Source organism: Emydura macquarii, unplaced genomic scaffold, assembly GCF_026122565.2.
Source record: "Emydura macquarii macquarii isolate MOO-44397 ecotype Brisbane River unplaced genomic scaffold, CSIRO-AGI_Emac_v2 contig_3530, whole genome shotgun sequence".
In the NCBI taxonomy this organism is placed as follows: Eukaryota; Metazoa; Chordata; order Testudines; family Chelidae; genus Emydura; species Emydura macquarii.
Window position 1 is genome coordinate 2943594 of NW_027133667.1, and position 20234 is coordinate 2963827.

Consider the following 20234-nt stretch of genomic DNA (forward strand, 5'->3'; position numbering starts at 1 on the left):
TCCTATATTGTGGAGGGCTGTTTTAAAAAGGGATACATTATCTCCTGTTTCAGATTTAAGATGGTCACATGTGGAGGACAGAAAGGGACTCCTCCCATTCCCTTCATGTGTAGCTGGCCAGTTGCATTATAGGGTACTATGTTTCAGGTGTTGCCCACTACCGGACGCAGAATACCAATCTAAATTTAATAAACTAATGGTCTGACCTGGGCTGGCAGATCCTTTATTCCTCCTCTCCTAAACTGGAAGTGGCAACAGTTTACAGAAAAGACTGTGGAAAAAAGGAGATTTTAAATCCCACAGATTGCTCATGTAATGCCCCATTCAGCAAAAGACCCTAGAAATGAAACTGTTATATTAATACAGACTGCTTGGATCACCAAAAGTGTAAACTACACACTTGAAGCAACAGATATGCTTGGGACTGATCTGATCAGTTCTCCTTCTAGTTCAATATTCTGTCTCAGACAGTGGCCAGAACTAGATGCTTCAGAGGAAGAAACCTTGCAGTGGGCAGTTATGGGTTAAACTTACCCTGTGGACTGTGTCTTCCTAACCCCCAACAGTTAGATGTTCGCTTATGTCACGAAGCTTGAGGGTTTATATCGCTTTCAAAACTCGTTCATCTTTTAATATTTATTATTATAATATGGGATAGTCTCATCCATATAAATGTCCACTCCTTTTTTTGAGGTCTACTGAACTCTTGGCCTCAGTGATATCTTAGGGCAATGAGTTTCACAGGGCAATTGTGCATTGTATGAAAAAGTATTTCCTTTCATTAGTTTTGAATTTCTCTTCAACTGAATATCCCTTAATTATTTTGTTATGAAACAGGGAGAACAGACATTCTCTAGAGTACTACCTGCTCTAAACATCCATTATTTTGTACAGTTTCATCTTGTCTCCCATTATTCTCTTTCTCTGTAAAGTAAACAGTCCCAATCTTTTCCAGCTCTTCACAAGAGAGGGTATCAATGGCTCTAAATCATTCTCATCATCCATCTCTGAGTCCCCTCTATTTTTGCTATACATTCCATAAAGGCAAAGAGTCCTTTACAAAACATAGATAAAGACAAAGATCTTTGTCCCGAGGAGCTTAATATCTAAAGCCGTGATTTTGTAAGCACTTATGCATGATTTTAACTTTACACAGAGAAGTAACGTTAAGCATGTGAATAAGTGTTTGCAGGCCTACCACAAATCAATATGATCTTTTTCACCTTGGTCCCTTTGAGCCCATTACAGAACTGTCATACAATGTGTCATGACTGGGCAGTGCAGCATGTCCGGATGATGGTAGTGTGTTCAGAACTGAAGCAGAGAATTGAAGTGCATTGTCAGACACGTGCGGGGTGGATGGAAGGTTGCACAGCATCTGCTCCCAATGTGTCTCGCTCAGGCCAGTTCTAGCAATCATCCTTTTTCACGAGCATTATATTCACTCCCAAAACTTTTATAATAATCATAAAAGAGCCTGTAAGACAAATACATCTTCTGTGTACAAAAACCCTGGTTCCTGTTCGCTTTTGTTCTGAAAACAATAGACCTCTAAATTAAACACAGATCAGTGCTTTCAAAAAGGGTCATAATTACTCTGTACTCAGGGAGGTTGTATTTTGAACTTGAAAGATTTGGTGGCAGTCTGGAGAAACTGAATTAATTGGTGCCTTGTTTGTAAAAGTGTGAAGAAAAGGTTAGCTGTGGCCAGAGATCTGGCAGACAGAAGAGTAGACCATTTCCAGGGTGGGGAGCTGTTTTGACTGGTGTGGGGAGACAAGGTGGAAAAGGGCCATTTGTCAGCTGCAGACCAGGTGGCCAGTGCTTGTTATCTGTCCTGTTGGTTTCATCTGAGGTCCTACCTCAGCAGGATGAGGTAATGACTAGCAGTGGTGACAACCTTCAGCTCCTCCTGTTTAGTACACGACCGGTTGCTAAGAAGACTGCCATCATCCACCTTCTAATCATGGATGAGATGACCAACTTTGTGTATGTTTTCAAGCCTTGGCTGGATGACTCAGCTTGTCCTGTGGTGAGTCATCTCAATCCAGCATGAGCCTAGGATGGGTTGAAGAAGGAGTGTGGCTGTTCTTGGATAGGAGAGATGCCCAAACCCAAGCAGTGTCCATCTACGAGATCTGGAATAAAATGAATGTGGGATTTTGACTGTGTGCAGACCACCCCACTTCTCAGTGGAATGCCTTCCTAATTTGATGAGTTCTTGTTGGCTCTTGTTGCTTAGTTCTTCTTGGTCTGTGTCCACCTTGATTGTCACTGTTGGGGAGAGGTTTTTCAAAAGCATGCATGAGTTTTGGCTGCACAAGTCTTGTTGAAAGTCTTGTTGAGGGACTTTAGCTCCCAAAATCCCTTAGTGTCTTTTGAAAATCTCCCCCTTCATAAATTTACTTGGGTTCTAAAGATCACCAGAGCAACAAACATGGGACTACCCCCAATGGCTTCTCTCTCATGTCATTCTTGTAGTAGGCAAAGGTAGGACGTCCAAGTTTTTATGAGATCTGTCAGCGGCTTTTGAGATATGAAGTGTTGTTAACTGTCTGCAGGATCTTGTGGGGGAGGATGATGTGGCTTTTCAGTGGGTTTGTTCTTCCCTGTCAGAAAAATCCCAGAGTGGTGCTGGCTGGTCCTCCCAAAAGGCTTCCCAAAGGTGGGAGTGGAGTCTGTCTTGTCACTCTTCCTTTTCAAAGTCTATTTGAAGCCATTGGGTGAGACTGGGGGACAGTTTGGGTGCAGTGTCACCAGTATGCTGATTATATTTAGCTCTCTGTCTGTTGTTCATCAAGCTTAGATTCGGCAACTTCATTATTCACCCAATGTCTGAAAGAGAGGGGGGTTCTGGATGAAAGACAGATGGCTGCCACTCAAGCAGGGTAATACTGACGTGTTGCTTGTTGGCAGGGATAAGCATTAGATGAATGGGTGGTGGTAAGTGTTTGCCCCATCTGCTGATGGTGTATGCCCACCTTTTGTTTAAAAGGGTCACAGCCTTGGGGTCATGTTGGGTCCATCACTGTTCCTGGTCTCTCAGATGAGAGTGGTGGCCTGTTGTGTCTTTCACCTTCTATGGATGGGGACTATGGCTAATTCTTTCCAATGTGGATTTCACAGTGGTCATCCATGCCTTCACCATGTTGTACAGGAGGTCAGACTAGATGATCACAGTGGACCCTTCTGGACTTTTAATCTATGAATCTCCAGGCTTGACTGCTCTACCCATGGACACCACATAAAAACTCCCAACTGTGAAGAATGCAGTTGCCCATTGCTTAAGTAGCACTCAGGCCTCTGCACTGGCTTCTTGTTCCGTCCTGAGTGCAGTTTGAAGTGTTGGTGAGGAAGCCCTGATATATCTAGGGCCTCTTTATTTGTAAGGTGGTCTCTCACCCTACACCCCATTAAGGCAGTTAAAATGCTTGCTGTTGGTCCATAAAGTATGAATACCCCATGTCTGCCGGCAGGGCTTTCTCCGATGAGAGCCTTGCTTTTAGAATTCACTCCCCTTGGTAGCCCATCAGAGCTTGAGTTTTGTGACCTTCAAGACCAGCTGCAGAAACTGTATAACACTTGATTTTCTGCTTTTACTTCCTTCCTTTTCTTTTGTGTAATAGTTTCTGTAATGGAAGTGGCCTAGCTGTCATGGCATTAAGCAGTACAGAAATGAGAAAATATGTCAATAAATATAACTTGCGTGAAAGAGAAACCTGGTGTGCAGATTTATGGCACCCAGAGAGTTCTGCAGATCCAGGTGGAGGGTTTTACTATTTTCTTTCTCTTAACGATTTCCCTTCCTCTGCTTTCTTTTCCCTCAGAGACTTGAATGGTAGAACTTACTAGTCTCCCTGAACAGTTTTTACTGAGCTGCTTCATCACACATGAAGGCCTTATATCCTTTCTTAGGTCAGTTATCCTTTCTTGATCTTCTGGATGTTTCCTCTTCCGAGCTCTGAAATCCTTCCTGTAGTTCATCCCCAGCCCCAATAGAACAAGCTTCGTGGGCCATCCAGTTCATCCCCCTTAGTCAGACATTTGAACCCTAAGTGACTGATGCACTACAGCAACTTATTTCAAACAGAGCTGTGGTGGAGATATTTGGAAACGCATCAGTACACATCAAAGGATACAGGTCCAGTTTCACTAGGAACATACAAGTGAGATGGGAGGGGCCTTGTGTTTGGGTGTGACTAGAAGTTAATCTGATGGGATTGCTCTGTTTGGCTTAACAGTCTGACACTTCTTTTTGGAAAAGAGGTGTCACTGCATGCAGTGGAAAATCCCATGGCTCTGCAGGTATATGAGAAAGAGCACTTACGTCAGCTTAAGGAAACGATTGAGATGTTCTGTATTACACATTAATAAGGTGTTCTCTTTGCCTGTAGCAGTGTGTAATGTTCTCACATAGAGTGTTTCACCTCCCCATCCTTTCAGTCTTTTAACTTCTCAACACACTCTGATGGGAGACGGAATTTTGGTGGGGATCATTTAGTTATGTGGAATCTTCCTGTCGGGCTCTCTTTTCAGCTGCTGCCTCTTGTTTGAACAGCTGATTCGATGTTTGTGTTTTCAGGAAAGATAGACCAGAATCAGAATCCTGGATCCTAAAACCCCAGAATATTGGGGATGTTTGGATCTGGCTTTGACTCTGAACTTTGCTATTCAGCCCGAGCCTTAGTTCTGAGTTCTCCAAGCCCCCTCCCTTCTCATCTCCTACTCTGACAGTCTTGTAACAGCCACCTTAAAAGACAAATCAAAACAAAAGAGACTTGCTGAGGATTTGGCCATAATTTTCACAGTACAGATTTTTTTTTTCTCTGAGCTATATGTAGGATAAAGACTAAAGAAATGGAAGGAAAGGGGGAAAATCACACTTTAGACAGGTGTTTTCCCTGTGGAGCCAAAGGTCTATTTTGTGTGCATGTATAGCATTATTTTTTCATTATTTAAAATGAAAGCCAGGTGACTAACCTCTTCTCTAGCTTCCCAAAAAATCCGGTATTTAGCAGGAGATTCTTTGTGTGGGATTGTAAAGCTTTGTATTTAGCAGCTCTTATTTAGCAGTGGTGTTGATGACACAGTTGTTAGCCCCGATCATGTGGCAATTGAAAGACTCTCCCTCTTTCTCCGAATTGTCTGAGATGTGTAGCAGGCTTGAAGTACTGTTTTCCCCCTGCAGAGTAATCCATGCCAATTCCTGTTTATCATACTAACCTTACCTAGAGACTTGTCTCTCTCCACCAGGTCTATTTCCTGATGGAAACAAACTGAAGGGAGGGACTCGCAAATAGGCAAACTGACCTTTTCAGCCCAGCTAGCGGCTGATATGAGAGGCAGCTTTCGTAAACAAAATGAAGTACTGAATGTCACGCAATGGCCTCTTTGCAAATGAAACACTGAAAACTCCTGAGCGTAAGAGGCTCAGACAGGGACTGCAGAAAACTCTGCCCACATCTTGCTTTAGTAAGGGTTCCTGCGGGTGACAGTGGCACATCTGAAGTGCTGTGGTTTCACTACAATTCGGGGAGGGCTTTACTGGCTGACATTAGAAAGCAAGTACTTACAGGAGGAAAGTCACCAGGTGAGTAGGCTGTGGCGAGGAAAAGTAGCCATGACATCTCTTCCAGTGAGGACTCCAGAAGCACAAAAATGTGTTAGTGCTAGGTGAGGAAGGGGCAAGGGCAGTAAAGAAGAGGTTTATCCCCTCTATAGACTTTGCTGGCATGTCTCTTCTAGAGCTTCTGGTGGAAACCAAAGGCACGCTCTTCTTTGCATGAATCCCCACTCAGGGATCAAGAGGGGGACCTGCTGGTTCTGTTTGATTAATCTAGGCCATAAAAATAGTTAAGGATCATAACGTCCCAGTAAGATAGATTAGTATTGTTAACCCTCTTTTGAAGATGGGAAAGTGAGACAGAGAGGTTAAGTGACTTGCCCAAGGCCACACAGAAAGCCAGTGCTACATGAGGATGCTTCTTTAGGGAATACTGCATTCCCAATCCTATGCACAGGATATATCTCTTTAGGATATCTGCAAATTAAAACTGCCTGTCCATCCCCCATCTGGGTAATGTTTAAGCTCCCATGCCCTGCCTTGCCTTTTCATTATGAAACTGAAAGCTGAAACTCTTGAACAAAACATCCTTCATTGATCCTTTTTGTAGTGTGATCCAAGAGATATGACAATAAAGCTTCAAAACCGAGTTTCTGTCTGTCACAGTTATGAGTCTGTCTGGGTCAGCAGTATTCTCCCTTCCCATGTCATCGGTGCAAAGGGAGGCTCTCTTCTTCTCCTACGACTTTGGAAATCCCAAAGGACTGGTGGTAGCACTGGTTCCTGACTTCACAGACATACGCTTTTCCAAAATTCTTTTCACTAAGCTGCTTGTGTCGGACTCTCCACGCCCCTTTGCAGATCTTGATTGCTTTCTGCTGCTATCATCCCCTCGTTGTTTACCATGCTTCAGCTTCATCTGACCCTGGGATTCTGCTAAGTGCCTAGCTCTAGAAGTCATCACAAGAGCTGGTGGCTTCCTACCCTGGCACTAGAGCATTTTTGCTCAGTAAGATACATATGGCAAGACTATTTCTTTTCATGGTTAAGTTGTCGAGACTTCCTCAGACACAATGGATTCTCAGATCTCCATTTGTTTGAAGAGCAATTTGACATCCTGGTGGATTTCCACATAATTTCCATGATTTCCACAGAGGTGATGGTCTTGCTATCAGCCTTGACAGGTCTGTTGAAGAGGATTTGCTTGCCAGAGTCTAGCTCCATTTTGTCAATCTGATTTATGCACTTGCCTCCATCCTTTACTTCCCTTTTAATAATATTTGAGGCAGACTGAGGAAAGGAAGGTGAGATCGCTTCTTATGATTTTCCATTATCCATGCTACCCAGCTCCGATCCCTAAGATGGTAGCTAATAGATGCACTCTCAAATCCTGGGAGTGCATCTCTAAATGCAAGGTCCTTGTCAGTTTTCCCTCACCAGAAGTCAAATGGTTGCAGAGTCTGCAGAGAACTAATTAGGTAGCAGAGACTCTGATGAGGCATATTTTAACCTGCATCCTCAGGTGTTACATTACTAATTATTATTAATTAAAATGTGAAACAGAAACACAACCCCATGATTTACTGAAGAGATATATAAGATCCATTTCCATGGTGACAATTCATTAAAGTATGAGGTGGGAAAACCCACAAGGGGTTCTGGAAACACAATTCTTTGCTAAGTTATAGTTAAGTTTTCAAATATAAATATATTGATCTGTCCCTTGGATTCTGTGTTAAGTGCCTAGATCCAGAGGATGTGAAAAGAGTCTGGGGCTTGATACTCTGGTTCTTGGGCACCTGGACCACATCAGGAGGATGAATAAGAATAATGATGTTTCCAGTCTGTGGAGGGTAGATAGCATAGTATGGGTTTTGTGGCTTTAGTGGAGAGTGTTGTTTGTAGATTTTAAGTAAATGATAAGCTTGACAGTGCAGTTTCTTAACTATAGTGGAACGGTTTGATATGGTAGGGACAGATCTTTGGCATATGTATGTAAAGTAAAATGTGAAACAGTGTAGATGGGGCAAAGGAAAGGAGCACTGGAGGAGGTTCTGTGGCTGGGTGGGTGGCTCATAATTAGTAGGTACAGGTGAATATTTAATAGTAACTACTACTAAAGATGGATGCTTCATACATTAGTAAATAGAGTGTGGGACAGTATGTGGAATATATTACTCATACTGTAAATTCAGGAGAAATCTGCTGTATGGGTGTAAGTATATCAATGGTATACAGGGGTAGGGTGGTCAGAGAGAGTGGTTGTTTTTGGAACCATAACTCAGCATTTCCTGACTTCCTAATTGTAGCAGCATAATAAGATTATTTTGATTTCGGTACAGTATTTATATGGAGAGAAAGAGAGTGTGTGTGTAGGTAAGTTAAATGTATTCATGTCATCGGGGCCTGATGAAATTCATCCTAGGTACTCTGAAGCAATCTCAGATCCCTTAGCGATTATCTGTGAGAACTCATGGAGAACAAGTGAGGTCCCAGAGGACTGGAGAGGGGCAAACATAGTACCTATCTTTAGAAAGGGGAACAAAGGAGACCCAGGGAATTATAGACCAATCAGCCTGACTTCAATTCCTGGAAAGATACTGGAACAAATGATTAAACAATCAGTTTGTAAGCACCTAGAGGATAACAGGATAATAAGTAATAGCCAACGTGGATTTGTCAAGGTTGCCAAATTAGAGAAATGTGGTCTAGATGAAATTACTGTCAAGTAGATGAAAATTACTGTAAGGTGGGTTCACGACAAGCTGAAAAACATACTCAAAGAGTAGTTATCAATGTTCACTGTCAAACTGGGAGGCTGTATCTAGTGAGGTTGTGAAGGGGTCTGTTTTCGGTCCAGTACTATTCAATATTTTCATTAATGACTTGCATAATGGAGTGCAGAGTATGCCTATAAAATTTGCAGGGGAGACCAATCTGTGAGGGGTTGCAAGCACTTTGGAGGACAGGATTAGAATTCAGACGACCTTGACATATTGGGGAATTGGACTGAAATCAATAAAGACAAGTACAAAGTACTAAGGGAAGAAAATCAAATGCACAACTACAAAATGGGTAATAACTGGCCAAGCAGTTAGACTGCTGAAAGAGATCTGGGGGTTATAGTGGATCACAAATTGAATATGAATCAACAATGGAATGCAGTTGTGAAAAAGGCTAATATCATTCTGGGGTGCATTAACAGGAGTGTCTTATATATGACACAGGGTGTAATTGTCCTGCTCTGGTCGGCGCTGGAAAGATGTGGACAAATTGGAGAGAGTTCAGAGGAGAGCAACAAAAATTATAAAAGGTTTAGAAAGCCTGACTTCTGAGGAAAGGTTAAAAAAACTGGGCATGTTTAGTCTTGAGAAAAGAAGACTGAGAGAGGACCTGCTAACAGTCTTCAAATATGTTAATGGCTGTTATAATGATGATGGTGATCAATTGTTCTCCATGTCCACTGAAGGCAGGACAAGAAGTAAAGGGCTTAATCAGCAGCAAGGGAGATTTAGGCAGATGCTAGGAAAAACTTTCTAAGTATAACTTTCTAACTGTAACTTATAATTATAAATTCAGCTCTGGAATAGGCTTCCAAGGGAGGTTGTGGAATCCCTGTCATTGGAGATTTTTAGGAATAGGTTGGACAAGCACCTGTCAGGGATGGTCTAGGTTTACTTGGTCCTGCCTCAGCGTAGGGGTCTGGACTAGATGACCTCTTGAGATCCCTTGCAGACCAACATTTCTATGATTCCATGTATCTGCATAGCTATTTCTGGGTCTGTAATGTCTGGATCACATACAAATCCTTAGAACAGTGCAACAGCACATCTGGGAATTTAACTGTATGATGGTGCAGTTGATAAACTCTATAGCAGGGGTAGTCAATTATTTTTTGTCAAGGTCTAAATTTCTTGGTCAAGGTACAGTCAAGGTCTAGACTCCAGAGAAAATCATTAAAAAATGATAACAATAATGATAATAATAATAAGTAAATAAAAAGATTTTAGGGTCTGTTCAAAAGTGTCTGGCGGTCTGGATTTGGCCTGCGGTCGGCCTATTGACTACCCTGCTTTATAGGGCAGATAATAAACTGTTCTAAAAACGACCTAAAACTTTCTAAACACTAAGAAAACCACCAATACTTTTGCCAACTATTACTAATGACACAGGAAAGCAGGATCTAAAAAACCAAATGAAGGATGTGGACATGGAGTGGAGGTCCTGACATCCTCAGCTAGTCAGGGAGAGGAAGGAGCTGCGGCAGCTGAGAATCATCCTGCCCTCTGAGTTTGGCTCCAAACAATCAGGGCTTCAAGACAGGGTGCTCATGTGGCCTCATTAGGCATAGAAGATTTTCAAAGCTTAGCAGCACCAGGAGACATCTCTCACAAATAAGACACTGCAGAGGCCACCTTGAAGAAGAATTGTGTTTACAGACATGTTTGTTATAAAAATATAACAGATTTTTCATACCCTGCAGTTCCTGACTTCTCTGCCTTCTGAGCTCCGGTGCAGATAGGAATATTTTAGCTCCTGCTTCCCCAGGTAAAGTGTGTCTTGGGTGCTTCAGTTACACACTATTCACAAACCATGCACTTTCTACAGTATTTTTCAAACAGGCACTGTTCTCTCTGCACTCAACGGCCTCTGGTTTCAGTGAGTCGACAGCTCTGCAGTTATCACAAAAAGTCTTATTGCCTGGTTAATACAGGGCAGGGTCTTACTCTCTTGCCGTCCCTAAGGTCCTGTTTATACATGAGCAGTCAGTGCCACAAATAAGAAAAAGAACAATGACTTTCAAATTGTTCCTTGTTTAGCTGCCAACTGTAGTTTTGGAAATTTGGGGAGAAGTTTGGGGAGGAGGAGCTGTGATCTTTTCCCTGTCTGCTTCTCTGGAACCTCTTGGATTTGATGTGAACTGTATAGGGGCAGGTCTATGATGTGTGTATGCATGAAGGAAAGCGCTGCCTGAATTAGAAATGACTACATTACTATTTATTGAAGATTGGGTATGAAGGGGTGGTTGAGATTCAAATCTTTCAACTAAAGCCCTTTAATTAGTTTTTGGATTGTCCCCCCAGTAAGTCTATGTAAGTTAACTCCTCTTAATGCTAGGGGGAGTTACACGAGTCATATCAAGGACAGAACAGTCCCTATGAAATTCAGTTACTATCTATTGCTTGAGAGCCTCAAATGACTACACTATAACTCATTATTAAAGGAAGGAACTATCAGCTTTATTGAATGCATCCTATCTGACCCCATTTCTGCACAGGACTAACTAAAACTCTCCCAGTCATGACTCAATATGCACAAGGTCTTATGTAAACCCAGATACTGATTTTCCAGGGGTTGTTTTTATTTTAGTTATTCCAGAGTCATGGCTGCCTCTTGACCATCTGTGGAGTGACATGCAGTTATCTTGCATCTGTGCTTGGAAAAAGGCCACATTTAGGTCAGGCTTAGTTTGTATGTGTTAGGTAAGCCTAACCTAAACGCAACTACTTTTCCCTAGTTAAGACAAAGCCCCTGAGAACAGAGGCGGAGCTCCTGAGGCTAACCTCAAAGTAGCCAGAGAGCCCTGTAAATACGGCTTCCAATTCTGTGCTGTGAGAGAAAAAAAGGCTGCCTCTTAACTCTCCCCTCTCATGTTCCTGATTGGAAAGTGTGAGAAACGGTGCAGCTGGGGAACAGCCTAAGTCCCCTTTAGCAATTAGAGGTGGTACCATATTGGCAGTATCCTTTTCTGAAGTGAATTTAGAGGGGAGACACAAAGGCAGTTATAGTGGAGCAGCCACTCCCGGGAAGTCTTTGCAGCTATATGGACCGCAGCTTGAGAACTCATGTTCTATGAAGTATAATAACCTATTTCCAGAGTTTATGGCATTTCAGTCTCTTGAAGACCCATGGAAAGATGACATTCCTTCAGCAGAGAAAGCCTGTGTGAGATGTTCAGAGCACATCAGTGTCATATACAGATTGACCAGAGGGGGGGTCATCACATAGCAGCATAGGTTTGTTGCTTTCTTTACATGTTGCTAGCCCTTGTCGGCCTAGGGAATTAAGATGTTGGACCTGTGAATTGTAATCAGGTGTCTGACATGGAGCTGGAGAGCAATAGCCACAGGGTCTGCTCTTATTCATGTTTCTGATTATTTTTAATATTATACTTGAGCAGAGATCTTAAGGAAAAACCCATCACCAGCACCACAGTTTTTTTTAGCATCCTCAGGACATTTTGGGTTTATGTTTCTCTCAAATTAGACAGCAGACAGCTTTTCAATAAAAATTACTTTGCTGCAGAAAACCTCTTTTCCACCCCTGGGCTGTCAATCAGATTATAATTTGTTGGCACCAAACTACATTGAGCAGCTAGCCGAGCCATTCTCCTTATGACATGCGACCCCAAAATATCAGCTGGGAGAAAACCATCTCAGCAAAGGGAGGTAGGTTTAATATTTCTTTTAAAAGAACAACTCCTCTAGTGAATATCATGCCTCATGGAAAGGGAAAGGTGCTGGACTGACAAAGCTAGGGGTCAGAGCCCTCTATTAAGCCAGAAGACAAGTACAGCGTAGGCAACCACAGTTCTTTCTCCACAGCCTATATCTGAGGGACATGTTCTTGTGGTAACTGGGTAGTTCAGTTTTATGCTCATTCTGTGTTTGTTCTCTCTGTAGAGACTACCAAGAAAGGTGTCTGGTGCAGAGGTTTTTTTTGTTTTGTTTTGTTTTTTAATGTGGATCAGTCTCCAGGGAAACTGGACTGAAACCACCAATTCATTTCACTCAGAGGCATAGCCAGGGATCTGCCATCAGCAATTTTCAGTGACTGCTAACCTGGCTGGCATCAGGACAGATCCTCAGAGGATGTAAATTGGCATAGCTCCATTGAAGTCAGTTTACATTAACTAGGGATCTGGCCCTTAACGATGGCTATTAATTACCATAGCACCTGGATCAGGGTTTCTCAACCCATGGGTCACGACTCAGAATTGTCTCACCAGAATTTGTCAAAGAGCTGCATGGGAGGCCTCCTGTCCTGTGGGGTGGGAGGCCTGGGGGTGTTACAGAGTGCACTACACACTACTCCTGCAGTGGAAGCTCCTGCAGCTTCGGTCCCAGGGGAGGTGATTGGGCTCGGCTCCCTGCTTCTGGCGCAGCAACCTGGTGCGCAGGGTCACAGTGCTGCTCAGGTTTGGCCTAGCTGCCCCTCCATCATGATGATGGGACTGGGCCAAATTGAAGTGAGAGGCTCTGTGACCCCATGTGGCAGGTCACAGCACCATTCTCATAAATTTGGCCTGGTGGCTCCCCATCCATCAGGCCAAACCTGAGTGGCACTGCAACCCTGGAGGTCACAACGTTTGGAGCCCGGCCAGTCCTGTGGGATAGGAGGTGCAGGAACCACCACTATGGTACAGATGGTGTACTTATTTAGCCCTTATTACATCAGTGTGCATATTACATATCATGGGTAAGAAATATTCAGTAAGCCAGATGTTTTTTGCACTGAAGCTATTCGTGGGGTTAAGAGAGGTCATCAAGGTTTACAAATGGTTCCTGAGCCTGAAAAAGTTGAGAACCACTGACCTAGATAATTACAGCTGATGTGCTTTGCATTTTGGGGTGATTAGATCATTTAGAGTTATTTTTAGGGCTCTCTCTTCTGGCTCTCTCCCCTTTTTTTCTATCAGGTTTTTTCAACTTGGAAATGGTAATCAGGCACACTGGAATGAAACCAATAAAGCTGTAAATTACACCTCTACTAGATCCACAATATGTTACCAATTACGTCTGCTTTATTATTCATGTCCAGGGGGAAAACATATATCAAACCACCCCACTACCCCCGAAAGGTCGGTACTAGAAAGAACACTGTGACTCTTTTTAATTAGTGAAAAAATAAACATTGTCTCTGCTTCACATATGATATCGGTGTCCAGGATGACAAGCTGAATAATTCTGCTGCAGTTCTCTGAGCTCATTGTGTACCACATGCTAAGTCAATCATGGCAACATTGTCCCCCTGTGGAAAGTAGGGAGGAAAGCAGGCACTGTGGGAAGAGGGGTGAAAGCGCCCCGGAGACTGAGTAGGGTGACCAGATAGCAAGTGTGAAAAATCAGGACAGAGGTGGGGGGTAATAGGCTCCTATATAAGAAAAAGGCTCAAATATCGGCACTGCCCCTATAAAATCGGGACAGCTGGGTCAGTCTAAGACAGTAACAGGGACCTGGGAGGTTGATTTTTTTTTTTATACAAAGTTTCAGCAAACAGAGTAGAAAATCACATTAAAACTAGGGATCAGAGTTGAAGACGAGAGCAGCCTGGACTGCTTCATTGCTAGAGGTCACAGGAGCTTTATTCAGCAGGTTTTGGTGGTGAGGTGGGTGTTCCCCTTGTCCTGATTAGGTGTTTCTGTGACTCTGCCCTATCTTTAAAAGCGGCTTGGGGCAGCAGGGCTGAATATAGGGATTCTGGAGCAAACTGGAGTGCTCAGGGTGCTAGTCATTCGCATGCAATTACACAGAATGCACTTCCTGCTCACCTCAGCTATTCCATAAAAGGTTCCTGTGTTCTAGCTGCTGGGAATTAACTGAAAGATTTATGTGGGTGCGTGCGTACGTGTGTTTGCTTAACTGCGTTCTTTCCTCTGTGCTAATCAACTTTGAAACACACACGCACACATATAACTACATCTATAGGTATGTGTATATATATATAAAACTATATATACATGAACATAAAAAGATTTTAGAACATAGCAACACACCCTGGAATGGGCTAGAGGAGAGGGAGTTTCTCTCAGAAATTATCAGGGAAAAAAGCTGAGCATTATGCACTCTCAATTCCCCCCACCTGGGAGGATGCTTCAGGTCATCTGTGTATGAGTTGTTGATTTTGTGGTGTTTTTGTTACTGAAACATTGAGTCTTCAACTATTTTCTTTTTAAATTGAAAACAAGTCAAGGTATGGTTGTTCTTAAAAATTCAGCGATGGTACAAGATCAGCATTTTGGGTTTTTTTCCCCCCCTCCCCATGTCATTCTTGGGGTTTATTACAAAACAAAGACTTGCAACAGTTGATGGGAAGGGTCTAGGAGGGTGTGGCTTTCTGCTTTAACTCAGCTATAGCATCGGCCTCTTAAATACAAATCCATACTCAGCCTTGTGCAGTTCACTAACCCTTCTTGCTAGCTGTATAGTCTCCACGCTGGGAGGAGAAACCTGGGAGAAGTTCTGTACTTGGACTTCCACCTTCAGAGGCTCTCCAGAGGTTTCCCATGTTTGTGCCTTTCTAACCACAAGGTTTAGTTTGTGATCTTTTTAAGTACCTAGGTAATTGGCTTGTTTTTTCTTTTTATAGAAATAGCTACAGATTATTTGCATGTTTAGATTCAAAGAAAAAGATTTCAGGACAATAGATTTTTGCCTTTTTTTTAAATTTGGCGTTAATTTAGGCCTGGATTCTGCTGCTCTTGCTCATTCCAAGTGTTACCTTATTCCATGAATAGTCCTATTAACTTTCAGCAGGATCTACTTTACAGCTACAGTACTACTCACTGTGAATGCGAATGGAAAAATGTGGCCCATGGTGATTTATGGCACCGAGGGAACTGATAGCAGTAGCTAAGGCTAATCTTTGCATAATACCTGTCTTCATTATCCTTAAGTGCAGACAAGCTTTATGCAAGATTCCCACACACAGATCTGGCAAGGGATTTCCATTATGACTTGAAACATCACCAGCTAGTCCAGTCCTGGGTCCCTAAACAACTCTGTCAGCGCACCTCAATTCTGACTTTCAACACCACTTCCTATTCCCATCCTGGGTTTCTCCTGAGCAGAAAACATGAACTGTACAGTGGTTGGATGTGTACAAATTGAGGACTTGAGTAAGACCCATCAAGCTGTTTCACGTATGACATACATCAGGGGCTGAACTTTGGTCCCTGAAGGTAAAAGACTACGGCAGTTGCCTACAACGTCACTTCTCCATCAGTGCTAAGCTATTGCTGGAGACAGTGGGACAAGGAGGATGTGTAGTCAGTCGCAAAAGGTAAACCTCATCCTTAGGTTATTGTTATAAAAAAAAAAAAAGGAGAGAGAGAGAATAAAGGTTGCTATTAGTATGTATGATTAGTTAGTTCTGACCCTTTGTTTTACTGTACTGCACTTTATTTGCAATGGGTACGTCTCTCAGTTTGTAAGAGCCTGATCATTTTCCAGCTGTTCCTGAGAGTTTCCCTCCCCATCATCCCATTTTGCAACTAAAATAAATAAAAATAGCTGGGGAAGGAATTTGACACCGTTGTTTCTTTAAATGTTATGTTGCAGGTATGGCCTCGCATGTGCAAGTTTTCTCCCCTCACACCCTTCAGTCAAGTGCCTTCTGTAGTGTGAAGAAACTGAAAGTGGAGCCGAGTTCTAACTGGGATATGACTGGGTACGGCACACATAGCAAAGTCTACAGCCAGACCAAGAACGTGCAGTCCTCCCAAGCAGCAGCGGCAGCAGTCAACGCCTCCCTCCAGATTCCCAACCCCACGATCCCTTACGAACAGACCATCATCTTTCCAGCAAGCACAGGGCACATCGTGGTGACATCGGCCAGCAGCACGTCCGGTGTGGTTGCAGTGTCTGGGCAAGCATTGGGCGGACCTCACAACCTGATGCGTCGAAGCACTGTGAGCCTTCTCGACACCTACCAAAAATGTGGACTTAAGCGCAAGAGCGAGGAAATTGAGAACACAAGCAGCGTACAGATAATTGAAGAGCATCCACCAATGATTCAGAACAATGCCAGTGGGGCCACAGTAGCCACTGCCACCACATCCACTGCTACATCCAAAAACAGTGGCTCCAACAGTGAAGGGGATTACCAGCTGGTACAACATGAAGTGCTGTGTTCCATGACCAACACATATGAAGTATTAGAATTTCTTGGCCGGGGAACCTTTGGACAAGTGGTCAAGTGCTGGAAACGTGGCACTAATGAGATTGTAGCTATCAAGATCCTGAAGAACCATCCTTCCTATGCCCGGCAAGGTCAGATTGAAGTGAGCATCTTGGCCCGGCTGAGCACGGAAAGTGCAGATGACTACAACTTTGTCCGAGCCTATGAGTGCTTCCAGCACAAAAATCACACTTGCTTGGTCTTTGAAATGTTAGAGCAGAACCTGTATGATTTTCTAAAGCAAAACAAATTTAGCCCTTTGCCCCTTAAGTACATCCGGCCAATCCTCCAGCAGGTAGCAACAGCCCTAATGAAGTTGAAAAGCTTGGGGCTGATTCATGCAGATCTCAAGCCAGAGAACATCATGTTGGTGGACCCATCCCGACAACCATACAGAGTCAAGGTCATAGACTTTGGTTCAGCTAGCCATGTGTCTAAGGCTGTGTGTTCAACCTACCTTCAATCCAGATATTACAGGTAAGAATGTTGGTTCAAATAATAATGTCAAGGAAGAGGTTTTTTCTGCTATAAAAACATCTATGGTCAGCTGGTTTTTCTTGTAATCTTTTATATCTGAATCCTGAGTTGTGATGGTTGGACTCTCATGATGAGCTGTACATTCATTGACAAAATGAAAGAAAAGTACTTTAATGTCTTGGGGTTGACTTGGATTAAAAACCATTGTTAATTTGCAAATAACCTTAAAAAATTGACTGATTTAAAAAAGTTTGTCAATTAAAACTGATAATTTAGAAAAGCATCTACCCCTCCTCCTCATGCTCCAGTGTCTGATTCCATGGGGTGAGAGTTGTCGAGCTGCTGCATTTCCCATCAAAGTCAATGAAGCTACCTGGGCTTGGTTTCAGAAAGTATTTTACCCCTAAACAATGAATTAGTATTTTAATTATAGATAACCAGATGTACAGGCTTCTTTGTACGGCTGAAATGATGGATTTTATAAAAATGATGAGCAACCATAGAAAGAAATTGTACAAATCCAAAAGTTGCTTTGAAATAGTAGTTTTCTAGGCTGTGGGCCTAATGCAAAGCCCATTGGATCTATAGACAGATTCTCGTTGACTCCAATGGGCTGTGGATCAGGCCATACTGAAACACATTTTGGTATGTAACTTTGTTTTAATGGTAATTTATTTTCAGTATTTGAAATTTAGTCAGTGTGACGGTTTGTATCTTATGTTCACCCCTTTTACAAAACTATGATCCATGTTGTACAAAGTATGCCTTGGGAGATGATATTTGAAAACTCATAATCTGCTGATCATTAGTGTCCTGGTAAAATATGTGTGGCAACACTGTATGTAAAGTTATAAGATTCTACAATATAACATTACTGAGACATGTTCCAAGTTTAGAAAAGCAGGCACAAACCAGTTCCTCAAAGACAAAAGGCAAATTGATGCCTCAGCCAGGTGTCAACAAAATCAAATGAACTATCACCTGGTTAAGTGGCCATTCTTCAGCAGGAAAAAGGGTATGAGCAAGGAATCCACATTTTGGAAAAGAAACCTCTGGAAGTTCCTGTCCCCAAAGACTTTCTGTCTCTTGAACCCCAGGCTGGAGAATTGAGGTGACACAGCTGTCCCTCTGTCCAGATTGTACCCTGGGTAACATCACAGTCAGTAAGAAGGATGAATGAGTATTGTCCATATTTCTGGGTGGGGTTGGGACTGGCATCCTGGCTAAGGTTTATTGATCTCCATTCTTTGTACTTTTTATCTTTTAATGACAGGCAGGTGTTGTCTTAGGGTTAAATTCAGAATTGGGCAGAGGGCACACACAGGGCATATGCACCATTTAAGTTCTACTTCAGTCTGTAATATAGGACTTTGGTAGTACCTACCCCTTGTGCATAGAGAGGAAAGATGGTTAGGGCCCTAACCTTGCACTTGGGAGACCTGTGTTCAATTCCCTGTTCCAGAACAGACTTCCTGTGTGACCTTTAGCCTCTTTTCCCCTCAGTTCCCCATCTGTAAAAAACTAGTATTATAGTACTTCCCTACCCCACAAGGGGGTTAGGTGGATAAATATTATTAAAGATTGTGAAGTGCTTTGAGATGTACTGATGAAAAGTGCTATGTAAGAGTTAGGTATTATTTGTGCTGTTCCTTGGGGGTGAATTTCATCCTTAGTGTGTCTTGACTCAAGGAAGCAAACCTTCCTGTGCAGAAATTCTCTCTCAAGACTCCTCCTATTGTCCCAGTTGCCCAGACACATCGCATTCCAGGGATTTAGAACTGTGGTATCACTGTTATATACGGGGTGGAACAGATAATTAGTTTTCAGATGACAGCTGCATTAAGACATTTTCGGGAATTGTCTCTGTTGTCATAAGTCTCTGAAACAGCAATGAACAGTGGTATGGTGACGTCTCGAAATGGTGATGACTTCTGTGAAATGACTTCTTGATGACTGATTTGATCAAAGTCTGCCAGGGCAGCATGCATGGCTGCTTGGGTTAGATGCAAAAGCTTTTTCTTCTATAAAAGCAGATTAGTGGCTCCATTTCTAAAGAGAATGTTCCTCTTTCACTAGGGGAGGGCTTTTCAAACCCCATTCACCCCCAAATAATGCAGCTTTCAGACACTACAGGCAAAGCCCAGCAGAGCTGGGAGGTGGGGAAGAGTTAATTTTCACCGTAATAGGAACGTTGACAGCTGTAGCACTGCAGCAGCTGATTTTTATCTGTTTGTCCTTTCCTCTGAAAGAGGCCAAATAAAAAATAAAGCTAGTTTATACCTCAGAAGAGGCTTAGGAAATGAAATATTCCACCTGACGACAGTCCCATCCTCCAGGGGAGTTTCTGCTGTAAATATGCAAAAGCTTTTAGGGTTGCAATTACTTTGCTGGGTGGAAGAAGAAGAAGAAATAATGATAATACGGGCATTTTATTGTCGAGTTATCTGCATTGGCGTCTCGGGTCCCAAGCTGAAAGACAGAAGGGACAGCTGTAATGAAATGTGTGATAGAAAATTAGACATGAAAGAGAAAAACGGTTAGTTCTCAGTGACAGGCAAAAAGTGTTTTTGTGACAGTCTCTGGGGAAGAAAAAGCTTGATAACATTCACTTTTTATGCTTTGAAATTTTATTTTTGCCCAGACTGAAGCTGCAACTTGTTAGATAATAATTCCTGGTTAACTAATTCCTCTCCCACGTTCCATTCCTGATATGAGGGGGAAAAGGACAGTAATTCATCAAAAAAGCTAGCTGGGAGAAATAACACCAGCAGGGGACTGCTGATGAAGCTAAATGCAAGTAATGGACAAAATTAATATTCTTCTTCCTTATTTTCTGATGGGAAGAAAAAGGGAAATGAACAGGCCTTTATTTTCTGCTACATCCGCCCTCTCCGTCTCCTGACATAGGTCGACTTACCTTTGTAGTGTAGACAAGGCCTCAGTGAACTTCTTGACACCAGGCCTATTCCCCACAAGGGCATTGCTCTCCCTTTATATCATCACAGCAGTATAAAGATGCCAGACTGCAGCTTCCAAGAATGCAGCCCTCTCTGGCCTTTGCTGTCCCAAACCCGCCTTTCTGTCACAGTAATGCAGAGTGAGCGCTAACCAGATCCCACCCGACAGTGCCGATGTCAGAATGTGGATGCTGGGCAGCCATCTTGCCGATGTCTTGACTCACATCTAAGCAAGGGAAAAGCCCCTGTGCCACTTACCCACTGAGGGTGTGAGCTTG

At 42.8% G+C, this 20234-nt stretch overlaps 1 protein-coding gene across 4 annotated transcripts in view; it reads left to right on the forward strand.

The window, feature by feature from the left end:
* HIPK2 (homeodomain interacting protein kinase 2) overlaps positions 1-20234 on the forward strand; it is a 167481-nt gene that overhangs the window by 38440 nt on the left and 108807 nt on the right. For all 4 annotated transcript variants that reach the window (XM_067536262.1, XM_067536265.1, XM_067536264.1 and 1 more), the window contains exon 2: positions 15904-16999. In XM_067536262.1, coding sequence (XP_067392363.1) covers positions 15904-16999 — 1096 coding nt within the window. The remainder of the gene's footprint in view (positions 1-15903; positions 17000-20234) is intronic.